This window comes from Acomys minous, assembly GCF_964271855.1.
Source record: "Acomys minous genome assembly, chromosome: 2".
NCBI lineage: Eukaryota > Metazoa > Chordata > Mammalia > Rodentia > Muridae > Acomys > Acomys minous.
Window position 1 is genome coordinate 138,057,264 of NC_140484.1, and position 16,299 is coordinate 138,073,562.

Below are 16,299 nucleotides of genomic sequence, written 5' to 3' on the forward strand. Positions count from 1 at the left end.
GCTTTTCTCTCAGGCCTGAGTGTAGTCTGTCAGGAAATTTAGCTGGCTTCGTGAACTCTGACTTTGGTCAGGACTTCAGGCATCTCCTACAGCCATCACTGCCTACACTACCTTTTCTTCTTGTTCAGCTTTCCCGTGGTCACAGCTGTTTCCCGCTGGCTGTGTATTTTCTGAGCAGCAGCCCCAGTAAATCCTTTAACTAAGTCCTATCTTGTCCCTGTGTGCTCAAAACCCCTGAGTGGGTCCTGTCTCCGGAATGGGGAGGAAGGAAGAACGTTTATTCTTAGGTCATTTACTTTGTTTGTTTTCTCATCTAACAGAGGGGGAATAAGTCCTAACTGGTGTGTGAGGAGGAAATGCCATAAAGTAGGATAAATTCTGATCCCAGTAGCTAACAAGTTCCTACCCAACAAAGGAAGAGAGTATAAAGAAGAACTGGGGCTCACATCACTTAAATCTTGGTCCTGTGCCAGCCATACTACACGTCTTTCTTGGTGTTATTTATTTATTTTCTTGAAACCGGTGTCACTATATGGTTCTTACTGCCCTGGAACTCAGTGTAAATCAGACTGGTCTCCAACTCAGAGATCCACCTGCCTCTGCTTCCCAAGTGCTATGATGAAAGATGTTCACTGCTGTGCCTAGGCAAATATTTACTTTCAGTCCTGAAGCTCAAACCCAGGGCCATGGGCATGCTCGGCAAGTGTCGTACTGTTAAGCTATACCCCAGCCTTGTGTGTGTGTGTGTGTGTGTGTGTGTGTGTTTGTGTGTGTGTGTGTGTGTGTATGGGTGTACATGTGTGTATATGTGGAGGCCAGAGGACAGTGTAGGGTGTTGTTCCCTCAGGTTCCATCCATTTAAATTTGAGACAGGACCTCTCATTGGCCTGCAGTTCATTCATTGGTCTAAGCTGGCTAGCCAGGGAGTCTGGGGAGCTAGCGCCCTGCCCCCATACACCTCACGCACCACCACTCTTGGGTTTTCTCTTTATGTGGGTTTGAGGAGTCGGAATTCAGGTCCCCCATACTTGTATGGCATGCACTTCCTGACATCCATCTCCCCCCCCCCACCCCGATTGTTTAAATTTGTATTATTATGATACAGTCACACAAGCTAAAGAGCCAAATAATAGTATATAACTTGTTAAAGCAGACACTCAGATCTGCACACTCCTACTGTTCTTCCTTAGATGCAGGCACTGAAAATGTTTTAATAGTTTTCATTTTCATGTCTAAAATGTCACATGTTCTGCTACTTCTCTCCTTTACTTGTTTGTCATCAGCCTCGTGATCTGTAGGTTCTGTGGAAACCCCAAGGATGAGGGTTCTGCTGTGCTTCCAGCTCTACCCTGTAACCCCCACCAGCACTTCCGTCCACCCATGTCCCCAGTGTAGTTTCAGTGGGATTGGTATGTGGGATTTCACTGTGATGACTGTGGCATTCTCAGCTTCAGGTTACTGCAGAAACCTCTCCCAGAGCTGAGGGGCTGCCTGCTTCTCATGCTTGGTGCACAGCTGGAACCCTGGCATCCCCTCTGTGATCCCTGTCACATGCTCTGTGTCCTCGTGACTTATGTTTCCCAAAGTAAATTCTTGTGTTGTTTTAGTGGGCAGCTAGATTAGATGTTTAGGTTCAGATGCCTACGTTTACTTGAGGTTGGCCTTGTTTACTTTGCCCCAACAGTAAGATTCATTTTATATGAATTTGAAGATGACACAGTGGAGCCTTGGAGAAGTTAAATCAGTTGTATAAAAACCCACAGCCAAAATGTGAAAGAGCTCAGGTCTGTTTCTGTGTCTGTCTCTATCTTTCTGTCTCTCTGCCTCTGTGTGTGTGTGTGTGTGTGTGTGTGTGTGTGTATAGGTCTATATACTTGTGAGTCCATCTGAAGACTAGAGGTATATGTAAGATATCTTCCTCTGTCAATTTCCACTTTAATTATTTATTGGTTTTTTTCTTTTTAAACTTTTTTTTTTTTTTTTTTTTTTTTTTTTTTTTTTTTTTTGCTTTGAGACAGGGTTTCTCTCTATGTAGCCTTGGCTGTCCTAGACTCGCTTTGTAGACCAGGCTAGACTCAAACTCACATCCATCTGCCTGCCTCTGCCTCCTGAGTGTTGGGATTAAAGGCGTGTGCCACCATGCCCAGTGTTTCTTTTTAAATTTTAAATAGAGTCTCTCACTATGTAGCCCTGGCTGAACTGGAACTCACTATGTAGACCAGGCTGGCCTTGAACTCACAGAGATCCACTTGACCTCTGCCTCTTGAGTGCTGAGATTAAAAGTGTGTACCACTACACTCTGCCTTTGCTATTTTTCGAGAGAGTCTCTCACTGAACTTGGGAGTTCACTGGTTGCTGGACTGGCTGACCAGTGAGCTCTCTGGATCCTCTTGTCTCCCCTTATATGTCTCTGGAATTACAAGCCTGCACCACTGTACCCAGGTTTTCTTTTCTGGAAGGCAGTGGGGATCAGAGCTCAGCTCCTCATCCTCATGCAGCAAACTCTTTACCTACTGAGCTATCTTGCCTGTCCCGGGCCTTAGGTGTCAACGGAAGTCTGTCCCGCTGCACAGCCTATCTGAGGAGCTTCACAGATGTGGTTGAGGTTTTAGACACTGCCAGGAATTTCCTTCTGTCCTCTTCTTTTCCTCCTCCACACTTAAACGGCTCCTTGTTCTTCCTTTCCCAAAGAGATGGCTCGTTTGGCCTTTATAGAAGTGGACTCTCAAGCTCAGAGAGAGCAGAATCCATTTCTTATAGTAACCATTTACGAGAAGCTGTAGTTTATGGGAGGCCTGTGTGTTACAGGAAGATGATTTCAAATTCTTGTGATATGTATGGTGGAACTCCTTTATCATTTCTGGGCTATCTGGGGAGAGACGGGGTATGGGATGAGGCAACACATCATGGAAGTTGTGTGGCCCTGGGGTAAGGGCTTGTGTAGATCTTTGCCTACCATGAATGGTTGCTGGGTTCAGCTGTTCCCAGGCTTGAGGAGCAGGGGTTCCAGGGAGCTCCAGCCCTGTTCCCGATTTGTTCTACACCCTGTTCACCTTCAGGGTGTCCAGTTGTCTCGTGTTGTGCAGCTCATGAGATCATGGTGTCATCATCACAGGTTGCTATTCTAGAACATCATCATTCTTTCCTCACTGGCCTCTTTCATAGGCACAAGGGTCAATTTCTTCTCATCTAGTAGGAAAGAGGAAAGTAAGGTCTTGCCTTAGCAGGAGCTGCAGGTTTAGTCATACTCACAGAGAAAGACAGATGTCATCCATAGAGACCTATGAGCACAAGGAAAGGCAGATGATATGTGGACCACACCGTTTCCTGAACAGAGCACCTTGCCTTATCTTTATGGTCAAGGATGGACCTGTTTCTTGGTGTCAGAAGCACGTCTGCTCATCTGTGCCAAGGGCAGGGCTGTGCTAAGTGTTGATGGTATGGTTTAACTGTGTCCATTATAACTAGGGTCACTGCGTTGGGCATATTGAGAGCAGTGTGCTTCCGGACTCCTTTCTCTCCACGTTGTTGATCCCCATTGTCTGCGCTGTATCCCGTACGTTGCTGTTAGAGAATGGTTAAGCTGTTCTTCCACAGTATAAAAACCAACAAGCCTTTTCCCATGGGTAGGGAAAGTGAGCACTTCACACTATCTGCTTACAGGGCACCCAACTTCCTCTTTGGACTTGCATTCTGGCTGTCTCTTTCCTAGTCTCTGTCAGTTGTTCCTGGCCTCTATCAGTTGGTGTCTCATTGAGATGCGCTGCTCACTTTAATTCTCTCTGGATACCCCTAGCACGTTGCTTCTGGAGCTTTCTGTACATTAGCCATACATCTGCAATGAACCTCACTGCTGAGGGAAAAGTTGCCTCCTGCTGTCTTAATAGTTTTCTTCCTAGACATAAACATTCTATGCTGTAGGAAGCTCCTTAAGCAGGAAAATAAAAAAGCTCAAAATAACCCCAGGAGGTCCCTGAAACTGACCAGATTCTCTAGGCCCCTTCCTGCCAGAGTAAGTAGAGCCCAGATGCAAAGAAGACCCTCAGGGGGCCCAACTGCCAGTAAGACTTTCAGGCTGAGCTGCCAAGAAGACTGAGAGGAGGAAAGTTGCTAAGAAGAAACCAGCTGCCTAGAAGCAGCAGAAACCAATTGAGCTGCCTAGAAGAGGTTTATACCAGAATCCTTTGGAAAGGACCTGTTGAGCTGCCTGCAGGCTCAGCAGTGTGCTCCAGGCTCCCAGCTTTTGTGAGTTGTCACCCATGCTGTGGTGGGCCTTGATGATACAGCTGTCTTTGAGTAAGTAACCCCAATAAAAGTCATTGCTTCATTAAGTTGGACAATGGTAGTATCTGTTCTTCGGTCTGTTGTGGGTTCACAATCAGGAGTCGGTAGATGTGTGTGTTGCATCTCCCCATGAAAAGTTTTGTCACACAGTATAATTGGTGCCTGAACAGAGACCCAACAGAACCAAAGATGAGTTGGGGAGGAGTGAGTGCATCATCCTGGATATGGGTAACAAAGCTTGCATCTGAGGCTGAGAAGCCTGATGGGGGAGCATCTGTGGAGGAAATTCCAGTGGAGTTGTCCTTTTCTGTATGTTACGTGTCAGCGTGCCTGTGTGCCATGATAGCAGTGCCATGGTCCTTGCTATGGCAGTGAGTCATGCAACTAAGGCTGAGTCATCCGGACTGGGCGTGTCTGTGGGGTGAACCCTGGGTGTCAGTCTTCACCTAGGTAATGTGAGGTGGCATGCCTACCTGCTGAGTGTGATCCTCTCCATGACTATGGAGGTGCCCTGAGAACAGCTGAGGGCCAGAGGAACTCCTTCAGCCTCTGAGGCTAGTGCACAAGAGTCAAGAGCGATGGCAAGCAGAGGCGGAGGTCACTTGGCCTCTATTGTATGTAGTTAGAAATGCACCTGGGGCAGATATTAAGTCAGGAAGTTGTTTGTATAAAGGAGGAATTGCAATGAGAAAGGGAGATGAGCCAGCATCCTCTGGGTTAGCCTGTGATTTGGCAAGTAAATTAGATCAACTTCAAGATGAGATGGAGGTGTAGGCTTGCCACTTCTTAGGGCTTGGGGGACTGGAAGGAAAAGAGAGTAGATGCTCAAAAGCCCTTCCTGGGGTCCAAGAATTTGGAACGCAAAGGAAGATTCAGAGAGTGAGGAAGAGGAGAACATGGTAAAAGCAGCAGGAAATACGCCGAGGGTCTGACTTTTTACAGGACAAGAGGGAAAATATGAGATCCAACATAAGGATGGATCTTAACAGTAGTCAGGAAACTAGGGTGACCAGGAACACTCAGCACTGGAACTGCTGGAATCTGAGGAGACTTTTAAACAAGTAATGAAAGAGCCTGTCATTGAGACTGTGGGACATGAGAGTGGATGGGAACAGTCTAACTGGTATGGAGGCAGAAAAACTGAGTAACACAAGTACCCTTCCCTCCCTGAGGCAGAGGCTGCGTGACCTGAGAAAGTCGGAGGGAAACTGGTTCCCAAGGGAGGGGCTTGTCAGAGTCATTAGGAGCACTTGGTTATCAGTGTCTCGAGTGTTTGAAGCCCAGTTCACTCAGTCAAATAGAATTGTGTTTACAGAGGAGTTAACAGATGGGTCCAGTGAGGCTGGTGTGGAGCTCTGGTGGCTTCGCTGAGCTCTTTGGTGGGGCAGGATCTTTATAAAGTAGGAAAGGCTTTGGCAGATCTCAGTAACTTAGACCAGCATGTGATATAAAAGAGTAAGCAGAGGAGATGAACAAAGGTGTTGGGGGGGTTGAAGGGGGCTCTCCTTTTCTGAAGAGTAAGGGAAGGGGGTTTGAGGGAAGAGAGAGGGAGGATAGAACAGGGAGGAAAGGAGGGAGGAGGCTACGATTGGGATGTAAAATGAATTAAAAAAATTTAAACAAACCCAAAAGGTAAAACCGAGGAAGAGGTCTGTTTGGGTTCCTCAAAGACAGATGTGGCAGGATCTAGTCAGATTCCTAAGACCAAAATTGATAGAAAGCCAAACTGTGTGCTAAGGAGCTTCTGGAAAGCTTTAAAGCCTGGGGAGCAGTTAATAGAAAAGATATACTTGTATGAACAGTACAGGTGAAGCCAACCAACCTGTCCCAGGGCTGGGCAATTGTCCCCCTAGACTAAGGAGGGCACGTTTCCCTCCAGGAAAGGTTATGCTAGAGGTGGAGACGGTTTTACCAGTTGGGAATTCCTCCAGCAGCTAGGTATGGTAATTGGGGAGGAAATGGCTGTTAGTGCCAACACAGGCCTGTCTGACCCAAGAAACAAGCAGGCGCTGCCGGGAGACAAGACCATGGTTCCCTTTGACTCTGGGCCACAGATTGGAGCACAGTAAATCAGGCCCATTGAGTTTATTGCGTATGTAGAGAGAAATGTAGGGAGGCTCCGTGGAAAAGCTCCTGGATACGGAAACGTAATGGCTCAGAGAGGATGGCTGAGGATTACAGGAGCTAATTAAGCTAGCGCCCCCTATCCATGCTGTGTACCCAACCTTGATCTGTGGAGGAAGCAATGGATGGCACCTTCCCATGCTGTCTTAGACCTTATGTTTGACCTGCGTATCTTCTTAGTTGTGGACTTCTGGGATCAGCTGACACTTGCTCAGAACAGAGGAGAACAGACTTTCAGAGTGCTTCGGCAAGGTCATCTTTGTTAAGTGGTGGTTCAGATGTTGCCTTGTCCCGCCCATGCGCTGCAGAAGGTTTTGTTGTATAGACATGGTGCTCGCCTTGCAGGGTTGGAAAGCTGTTGAAGAGACAGCCAGGTACACTGGTGCGTCCACCTGTCTTGTAATCCTACCTGGGCTGGGTTAATCAAAAGGAAAAAACAGGTTGTTATAAACAGCAGCTAAAGAGTTAAAATCCAAAAGGCACCTTACTAGGTTGGGAAGGGGCACCCCTAGAGGCTGTAAGGATACCGAATAAAAACCCAGTGCCAGGAGTGGGCTACTTTACTGTGGGTTGTAGGTCATGCCCCCCCCCCGCCCCCCCCCCCACCAGGCCCCACAAATCATAAAAGCTAATCCTGCTGCTGCTGCTGCTGCTGGTATGTCAGAACTAGATGGTAAGCCTCTATTGCTGAAGACACTGCGTGTGCATGCTTTGCCTACGGGACATGGAGACATTAAGCTGGGAGCGCACTAAGAAATGTCCACTCTTGCAGCTAGCTTTGTATTGTTAGAGGGGGCCTTGCAGGCCGCTGGTGGAGCACTGTCACCAACATTCCTGCTGGCCTGTGGACCCTGCATGTGAAAACACCAACATGCCAGGTAGGATGTGCCTGTTTGTGCGACAGTGGCTCAGCTGTTACGGGTAAGACCAACAGCCTTCCAATTGGAGCTAAGGCCTGCTCTACAAGAGGGAGTTCAAGCCTGGTGCTGTACACTAAAACAAAACCTGTGGCTAGGATGTCATAGATCCAAGCAGGGAAGCCTTGGGGTGTTTTTGGCCTTTCCTCCTGGGCTGTCATGTGGCTAGTGAGCCCTTTGGTCCTTTTCCATCAGGATGTGAGCCAAGTAGGGAAGTCAGCTGGGTGCTTTCTCTGCCTTTCTGAGCTTGCAGGTTTTCACCCCAGCATTTGGCTCCTGAGTCTTCATTGGTAAAATGGAACAGTTGGGATTTTCTTTTAAAACAACAAGAGAAATATACAAAAGAGCTTTTTGTTATTTATAATAAACCTCCAGCAATCTATGCTGAGATAGTATGACTTCCAGGACAACCAGGAGACTGGAGGGTTAGAACTAACTTTAAGTGTGTGTGTGTGTGTGTGTATGGATGTGTACCCACCATGTGTATGCAAGTTAGATAAGGCATTGATTGGATCTCCTGTAACTAGAGTTACTGAACCTAGGTCCTCTGTGAGAGCAGTAAGCACTCTTAACTGCTGAGCCATCTTTCCAGCCCCATGGTTTCCAACTCTTAACCCTACACTTAACCCTTTGCAAAATATGAGTCTAAGCTTTAAAAAATATTTTTATTTAATTTTAACTTATGTGTGTTGGTGTGAGGGTGTCAGATCTTGGAGTTACAGACAGTTGTGAGCTGCCATGTGGGTGCTGGGAATTGAACCCGGGTCCTTTGGAAGAGCAGACAGTGCTCTTAACCACTGAGCCAAGTCTCCAGCCCGAGTCTGTTTTATGAGCAGTCTAGGAGATGATCAAATCTGAGGAAGGGGTTATGGACTAGTCAGTGCAGAGGGCTGAACTTTTCAGTGGCATCTGGTGTGGGGCCAGCCTGTGGGACTGAGCCTTCAACTTGTGAGTTCTGAGACAAATTCCTGCTATATAGTGTTAAAATTGAATTGAATTAGAATACCCTTTGCAGTTCACAGAAAATTAAACATTTGGTGTGGGAAAACCATATACATTTAATGTCCTAAGTGTGAAAAGAAAAGTAAAGCTTTTGTCTTCTTTTTTTTTTTTTAAACCTAAGATTCTTGAAGCAAAGGAAGCAAAGGCTGCTCCATTGTGTATTTTGGCTAACACAGCATCTATCTTAGGAAGTGGAAAAGTGGCCGGAGACCTCCTGGCTTCCTTGGTTGAGTATGATTGTCTGTGTTCACACAGTTGGGAGGAGGCTCCTGTGGCATGCTGTCCCTTGTACACCTGACACCGTGATGTCTCACAGTAGCACTGTGACAGAGCTGGCAGCAGCCTAGCATTACTCACGTGTCCTGCTGTTAACCTCCTAGAAGTGAGCTCATCAGCTCTGCCCAGAGCAGCTTCCCCGGTGTCACTGCTGCAGTTCCTGGGTTGTGGCAAGGATACACCTTTGACTCATCCTCCTCTTTCTGCGGGCTCCCAGGGTCCACCCATCATGCTCTTTGCCAAGTTCGAACTCGTCACTGGGCAGACAGTCCAGGTTGTTCTTTGAATGCCTCTCTGTTGCAGGGGTACATATCATGAGCCCATGGAGCTGACCCCGTCAATTTTCACCCTGGTCCCAGGCCTCAGTATAGGCCAACTGCAACTCATCAGGGGAACCTGCCTGCCTGCTAAAATATGAGACTTTTTTCCTTAAAAATCTGCACTCCATTTCCATCTGAGACCATTTGTATGTCCCATGTATGTTCAGAGCCGTGAAATAAAGGTTCTCAGGCTCTTCTTATTGACTGCTTATGGAGTCAATAAAAGGCTCTGATTCATTGACAATGGCTGGCTGCTCCTATATACTCTCAGTCATTCTGACTCTAGCCAACTGTGTCCTGCCCTTACCTGCCTCCCTGCCTCATGCACGCCCCCTCTGCCTGCAAGACCGTTCTCTTTCTTCCCTTCTGAGAAAGCTCTTACTCTTCTGTCAAGACTGAGTGAGGCTGCCTCTATCGGTATGCCTCATGGTATGCCATAAGTATTTGCTTGCCTTTCTGTCTTTTCCAGCAGACTATCTGGTCCATGGGAGAAGCTATCAAAATACATCCCCAGTGCCAAGCACAGCAGAGTTCAGAGGATGACGGCTACCTGGACTCATTATTTTCTCACAAGAATTTCCTTACAAACTGCTTACGTCAGGCACCCTGCAGGGCCCTGAGACAACAGGGGTAGGAAGGGCCGACGGAGTCCCTCGTTTCACTGGGAAGGTAGCAGGGAGTGAACATATGGATAAGATGCTCAGGACCCACATACCTAAGAGGTGATGTCCAGAGAAGGCCTCTCTGAGACCTAAGGATGCAAGTAAACCAGCTTTGCGGAAAGCCCAGGAGCGAACTCAGGAGCAGAGAGGATGGCAGGTGGCAACTAGCTGGGAGGGCACAGTCTTAGAGAGTTTGGGGAGCAGATGGGAGGCCAATGCTATGGGAAGAGCAGTGGCACTGTTGTCACGGGTCACGGGAAGGACTGCAACCCTTTTCCTTTTCGGGGAACAGTGCAATGGTTTGGGGGGAAGTGTGTCAGACCTCAGGGTCCCCACGGCTGGACAAGCCGTGCTTCTGCTGCTTTCCCTTCACCCAAACTTGCTTCCCTTTCAGATTCCAATAATGCCACACTCTGGGGCCAGCCTAGACCACTTTCCCTCCTCTTGGGAGCTCTGGCCCTTGTTTCAAAGTGTATGGCCCCTATGAGGATCTTGAAGTACTAGTCAGGTCCCCTGGTCCCCTCTGTGAGTGACTGTTCTTGTTCCCTTCAGGTAGCTGTGCAGTGGTTCTTGACTCTAGACAGAGCCCACCCACCCCCAACTGCCCCACGCTCCTATCCCACTCCTACCCCTAGCCCAGTGCCCTTGGCTTCTAAACCTTCCTTGGCGCTTGCCGCTGTGGAATTCTGCTACCCTGTCCGTGTACAAAATGACCTCCTTACTTTGTCATGCGCTCCTGCAGAGGAGCCAGCCTCTGAGTGTAGCTGGGTTCTTTCTCCCTTCCCCCGCTGCATTTTCGCTTCAAATCTCACCTTGGGAACTGGTCTGGCAAATGTATGTCTAGAGGTTTCCCCCACTTTAAAAGCAGAACAGCAAATCCAGACCTTATCGTATGCAAGGAGCGCTCAGTATGATTTTACTGACCCTCTGGTCTGGACACCAATCTTGTGAGTTAGATGCTGTTGTCCTCATTTTGCAGTTGAGGAAACCAAGGCTCAGGTAACACACAGTAAATAGTAAATGGTAGATCCGGGCCCGGACTCAGCCTAGTTCTTTGTTGTCTTATATTCCTTAACTATTTCGTCTCCTGAATGACTCCTTGTGGTGCCTAATTTCCTCCAGGGATTCCGCATCACAGGGGAAGCAAGTGGAGCCCCCTCATAACTATTTTTTCATGCCCGGGCGTGGGAATCATGCCTGGGTCATTCAGAGTACTGATGCACATTAGGCACACGCGTAGGCTTTGCTGAATGAGCAAATAAACAATGACTCCTGCTCCTGGTTTACAGACATGAGCTCAGTATCTTTTTAGGATGACAAATGCTGTTGTAAGACCTTCTCTGTCATCCAGGGAGGTGAGAAGCAGGAGACATGAGAGGAGGCAGCAAGCAGGGCAGCTTAGCCTCAGTGCCTTCCTAAGAGGTAAAATTGTCTAGAGATGGAAGTAATTGCCCTGGGATTAGAGGATGGGACTGAGGGGAGGATGTCTGTCATCATTAGCTATGGGCCCTGAGTAGAGATTGAGCATTAGGGAGGGCTGGGCTGTGCATCCTGGGAGGTGTTTGTTCTTGAGCCTGGAGAGGATGGGACTTAGCCTAGATTGCCATTGGGTAAACAGGTAAGATGGTCAGAGGCAGTGTCCTTGGGATAGCCGTCCCCGTCTTTGTAAATGTGACCCTCCTAGGTGGGGCTCACTGGTCATTTGGAGAAAGGAAAGTGACAGCTGCAGCATTTCATCCAGGATCACATACATCCAAAGGAAGGACTGTGTGTAAGGGGCACATGTGACAAGGAGACAGCAGGGCCTTCCTCAGTGGTTGTTAGAGCTTCTGGAGCCTTGACTGTCAGCACTGAGAGGTCTAACGACTACCTTGCTGCCATCGGAGATTCTGTGTCAACAGGTAGCTCTTTTTTTCTAAATTAAATTAAAAATTTTAATTAAATTTTTTTTACATATACATTTATACTATTGCACATATATACAATAGGTTACCTATAGCAAGAAGAACCATGACACAATCAGGAGTTATATAAATGTTACGTTCTTAGCCTTTTGGCTATTTGTTCTGAACTGGTGGCTCCTTGTTATAAAACTTGAATGCACAAGATTCGTGGCAAAATATTCTTACGAGGAGGGCAAGGCTGTGGAGATGCAGGGATCCCCCTGCCCCCATCATCATGTTCACCACTGTTGTTGTTCTCTTTGTGTGTGCGCCACAGCACGTGTGTGGAGGTCAGAGGCCAACTTTTGCCTCTGTTCTCTCCTTCCCCTTCTACACGGTGGTGAGGACTGGACTAAGGTTATCGGGACTGCACAGCAGTCATTTTCCCTGCTAAGCTACCTTGCTAGCCCTGGCCAGGAATTTTAAAAGATTTTATTTTTATTTTATGTGTATGCATATTTTATCTGCACGTATGTCTGTGCTTGCAGAGGCCAAAAAGGGGGCATTGGATTTTCTGGAACTAGAGTTACAGAGAGTGGTGAGCTGCCTGCCGTGGGGGTGCTGGGACCAACCCAGGACCTGTGGAAGAGCAACCGATGCTCTCAACTGCTGAGCCATCTCATTGGCCCCTGGCCTGGATTCTTTGCCCCCTCCCCTTTGGTTTTTTTTTGATACAGGGATTCTCTGTATAGCCCTGCCTGTCCTGGAACTTACTACATAGACCAGGCTGGCCTCCAACTCAGAGATCCGCCTGCCTCTGCCTCCTGAGTGCTGCTTAAAGGCGTGCGCCGCCACTGCCAAGCTCCTGGCCTGAATTCTTTTAAAAGTATTTATATTTATTATAACTTATCCACATTACATCCTAATTGTTATCCCCTCACTCTTACCTTCCCATTACTACCCTCCCTCCCTCTTCTGCCCTATTCCCCTCCCCTAGACCTCTGCTGGGGGTTGCGGGGTGGGCTACTACCCCACTGTCTGGCCACAGCCTATCAGGTCTCATCAGGATAGCCTACATCCCCTTCCTCTGTGTGCCCACAAGGCCATCCTGCCAATGGGCAGTGATCAAATCATGGGCACCAGAGAATATGTCAGAGGTTCAGTTTAAGCATTTGTGGAAAAAGTAGCTATCTCACTCATGGTAACTGCACTTGGCCCCAAAATAAATGAATCAAACTTACAAAGTTGCTATACTTACTACCATTATTTTGGTCATGGTGTCAAGAGGTTTTTGGATATGTCCAAACTCAACAGACAGCACACATTAAATGTATGCAGTTGTTTACCAGTTATACTTCAGCAAAGCTACTTTTTTAAACATTGGAAAATATATGCTGGTGGATCTAAAACACTTTTATGGTCTTGCATGTATTATAGTGCCTAACTTCTGTAATTTCTCCTTTGTTCTGTGTTTGCATTTTCAGTAGCAGCAGGAGGAGACTAAGCAGATAAAAGGAGCCATGACTTCTGATGCTAGTCACATGCTGGAAGCTGCGCTGGAGCAGATGGACGGCATCATTGCAGGTGAGCTCGGGTTCTTAGGACCAGTGGCCCATAACCCCGTCTCGGGACCTTTTACTGGCATACGGAAAAGCCCTTTGTGAGACTACCATTTACGTAGTAGTTTTATGTACACCCCCACCCCCTTTATGGAACTCTGCTGTACTGGTGTAATAACCTCGGCGTCTCTGTTGAGCTGGGTGGATGTACCAGTGCCTCTGCACGGCACTGCCACAGTTTGGATGCTGGCCGTGAGGCAGTTTGGGTGCTATGAGATTGATTCTGTTGTAAAATTTTCAGAGCGCATCATGGCTTATTACCGTGGATCTGACTCTTGAAATTGAGCCGACTTTGTTCCTAATCAGCGCCTGCTCGTTTCCCTAGCTGTCACCTAGTGTGCTCAGGAGTGGGCAGGCAACTCTGATTCACACCATGATTACAGCGTTGTTTTTTTTTCCTCCTATCGTTTATTTATTTATTTATTTTTTAAGTTCACCATGAGTGTTTGGTTTTAATATTTGCGTTAGTCAGGAGGGACTTTGGGAAGGTTACGGTCTAATTGTGGATGCTTGGGGAAGATGACCATTGTGCCGTCCTGGGTGATGGGTTCCTTGATGGGAGCAATCAGGAAGCCATCCTCGGTGTAACAAAGCTGTTACTGCAAACCTTACCAGAGGATCCCGGGTTTTCTTTCTTCTGTCCTTACCAGACCCACTTCAGTGCCCCTTTTTTGCAGACAGAGTATGGCGCTTCATGGCTTTGCTCCTCACTGTCACAGGAGGAAGGCTGAGGGGGGCTCGACCGTAGGACGTGCTCAGTACATCTGATACGTCTCCCTTCCTGTTGTTTGCTTCTTCCCATTGCAGAAATACATCTGAGTCACGGAGGGTTCTGGGAGTCGGAGCCTCGGGTGAGGGAGGCTGTGTGTCTCCCACAGCTGCCTCATGTTACAGGTTCCGCTGTAACTCAGCCGAGCTGTCATCTGGCAGGCTCTCTGTCTCTCCACGAGCAGGGGGTGTCCTTGAAAGGCTGTGACCACTGTCTGCTTTTCTAAGTCTCCATGGTTGCAGACATCCTGTTCTCAGTTCGGTTTTGTGATAACTTAGTGAGAAGACACCATCAGGAGGGCGGATTTCCTAGCAGTGTACTTCCAACGCCTGATCTAGCTGTCCTCACGTGTACTGAGATAAAAGCCACAGGGTCAGGCTGTGGCTGACAGGTCAGCACATCTGAGCCCTGGCCTGAGGACTGAGCCCCTGCCAGGACTCACGGACGGTTGTGAGGGAGGAATGAGATGATGACTGTTTCTCACTATATTCCTTTTGTTCCTTTGTCAAAGATTATTACCAGGAATTACATAGGACTATTTTTGAGGTCTCTGTTTGGTTCTTTTGCCAGTGTCATGCTTCTTACTGAGGCTCTTTGGTAAGCCTTAAAGCCAGCGCTTTGTTCATTACATTGTGTTGGCTACCCTGGGCCTTGAGCTCATGCTCCCTTCCTACCTCACGTCTCTCTCTCTCCCCTTCAGAATCAGTTTGTCCAAACACAGAGGACAACTTACTGGGATTATGGCTGGAATTCTGTTGAATCATTGCGTAGGAGCTAGGGATGCAGTTGAGCAGCAGAACACTTGTCTGGCTTGTGCAAGGTCCAGCATTCAGTCCCCATCTCTGCTCAAAAGAACAAGAGCTGATGTCTTGACAGTGTCGACTCTTTGAAGGATGAATCAGCTGCCTCCTAAGTAAAGTGCAGACTGGAGTTCAGTCCCAGAACCATGTAGAATAGCCAGGTGAGGTGGTCCCTGCTTGTTAACTCCAGCATCCGGGAAGCAGAGGTAGGAGCATCCCTGGCTTCATTAACAGTCATTCTCGCTTAATCAGTGAGTTCCAGGCCAAGTAGAGACCTGTCTCAAACACCAGATGTGCAGCATCAAAGGAATGATAAAAAGATTGTCCTTTGGACACACGTGCACATGTGCGCGTGCACACACACACACATACACACACATATATAAACATACATACATCTATATACATAAACGCATACGTGCAAAGATGCGCACATATATACATACATAACACATGCATACATACACACATGCATACATAAAAAGTACATAACAGACGTATACATACATATGCATACATACATGCACACATACAACACATGCATACATAACACACAACACACATGTATACATACATATACACACAGCACACACACGTACATATATACACAACATACACAACACAGAGACACACAGACATACACACACACTCAAAAGTATATAAACAAGTCAAGAGGACCGAATGATAGGGAATTCTGCATGAAATAAGGCCAGGGGAGGCCTTTTGATCTGGTGACATTTTATTGGAAATATGAGGGGATTTGGAGAAAAGCTTCCCAGGAGAGGTGACAGAAAGCTCCAAGGGCTGGAGAGAGTCTGTGTACATAGCTAAAAATTGATTAAGCCAGGGGAAGGAAAAGGGACACAGCCCCAGATGAAGAAGAGACAAATCATATTATGGCATGGCTGTATGGGGAGAGCTTCAGCCGTTATCCTGATGGCATGGGAGGGAGGATGTGACGTCAGTTGTGTTCTCTGGTGTGCTCTGATGCTCTGCGGGTGAGACAGTCTGTAAGGGGGCAGCCAGGAACACAGAGACCAATGAGGACTATATGTCAGTCTAACAGAGCCTGTGATGTCCAGGGATGAATGTGCACACCTTACAGAAGACACCATAAAACCCAGGTGGGGATGGAGCGTCCAGAGTGAGAGCTGACTGTAGCCTTGCACCACTTTGGAAGCTGAGGCAGGAGGATCATTACGTTTCAGGTCAGCCTGAGTTACATAGTAAGCCCTTGTCTTGACAAAGTGTTAGTGTTTATCTTACAGTATTTACTCTATGTCAAGAACTGGTGTAAGTGCTTAACGCAGCCCCCACCTCAGGTGGAAGCTGTTCTTAGTCCCACTTAAACACAAGGAAACTGATGCTCAGATAACAAACACAACTGGTACAGCTGGGATCGGAACCAAGTCGTCTGTACAGTCACTCCTCCCTGCCCACCTGCAAAACTCTCACCGCTCTTCCAGACAGAAACCAGCGAGCCTGTCCAGATGCCCTTCCAGGATAGAGGACCATGGAACAGGATAAAGAAGGGGGCGCTTTGTCCTGGAAAGTGGGGAAACGAGTCTCCTAGGTTCTATACAGGCTGTACCTAAGCCCCTTCCCTCCACACCTGTCCCAGATTCTCACCTGGAGATCCTGAG

General features: G+C 47.7%; 1 protein-coding gene across 4 annotated transcripts in view; it reads left to right on the plus strand.

Moving 5' to 3' along the window:
- Positions 1–16,299, plus strand: part of PPFIBP2 (PPFIA binding protein 2) — a 145,931-nt gene that overhangs the window by 28,099 nt on the left and 101,533 nt on the right. For 3 of the 4 annotated variants that reach the window (XM_084773640.1, XM_084773638.1, XM_084773637.1), the window contains one exon: positions 12,956–13,052. In XM_084773640.1, the coding sequence (XP_084629766.1) occupies positions 12,956–13,052 (97 nt within the window). Of the gene's footprint in view, positions 1–12,952; positions 13,053–16,299 lie in introns of those variants that run through there. The other variant, XM_084773641.1, reaches the window with a different exon arrangement.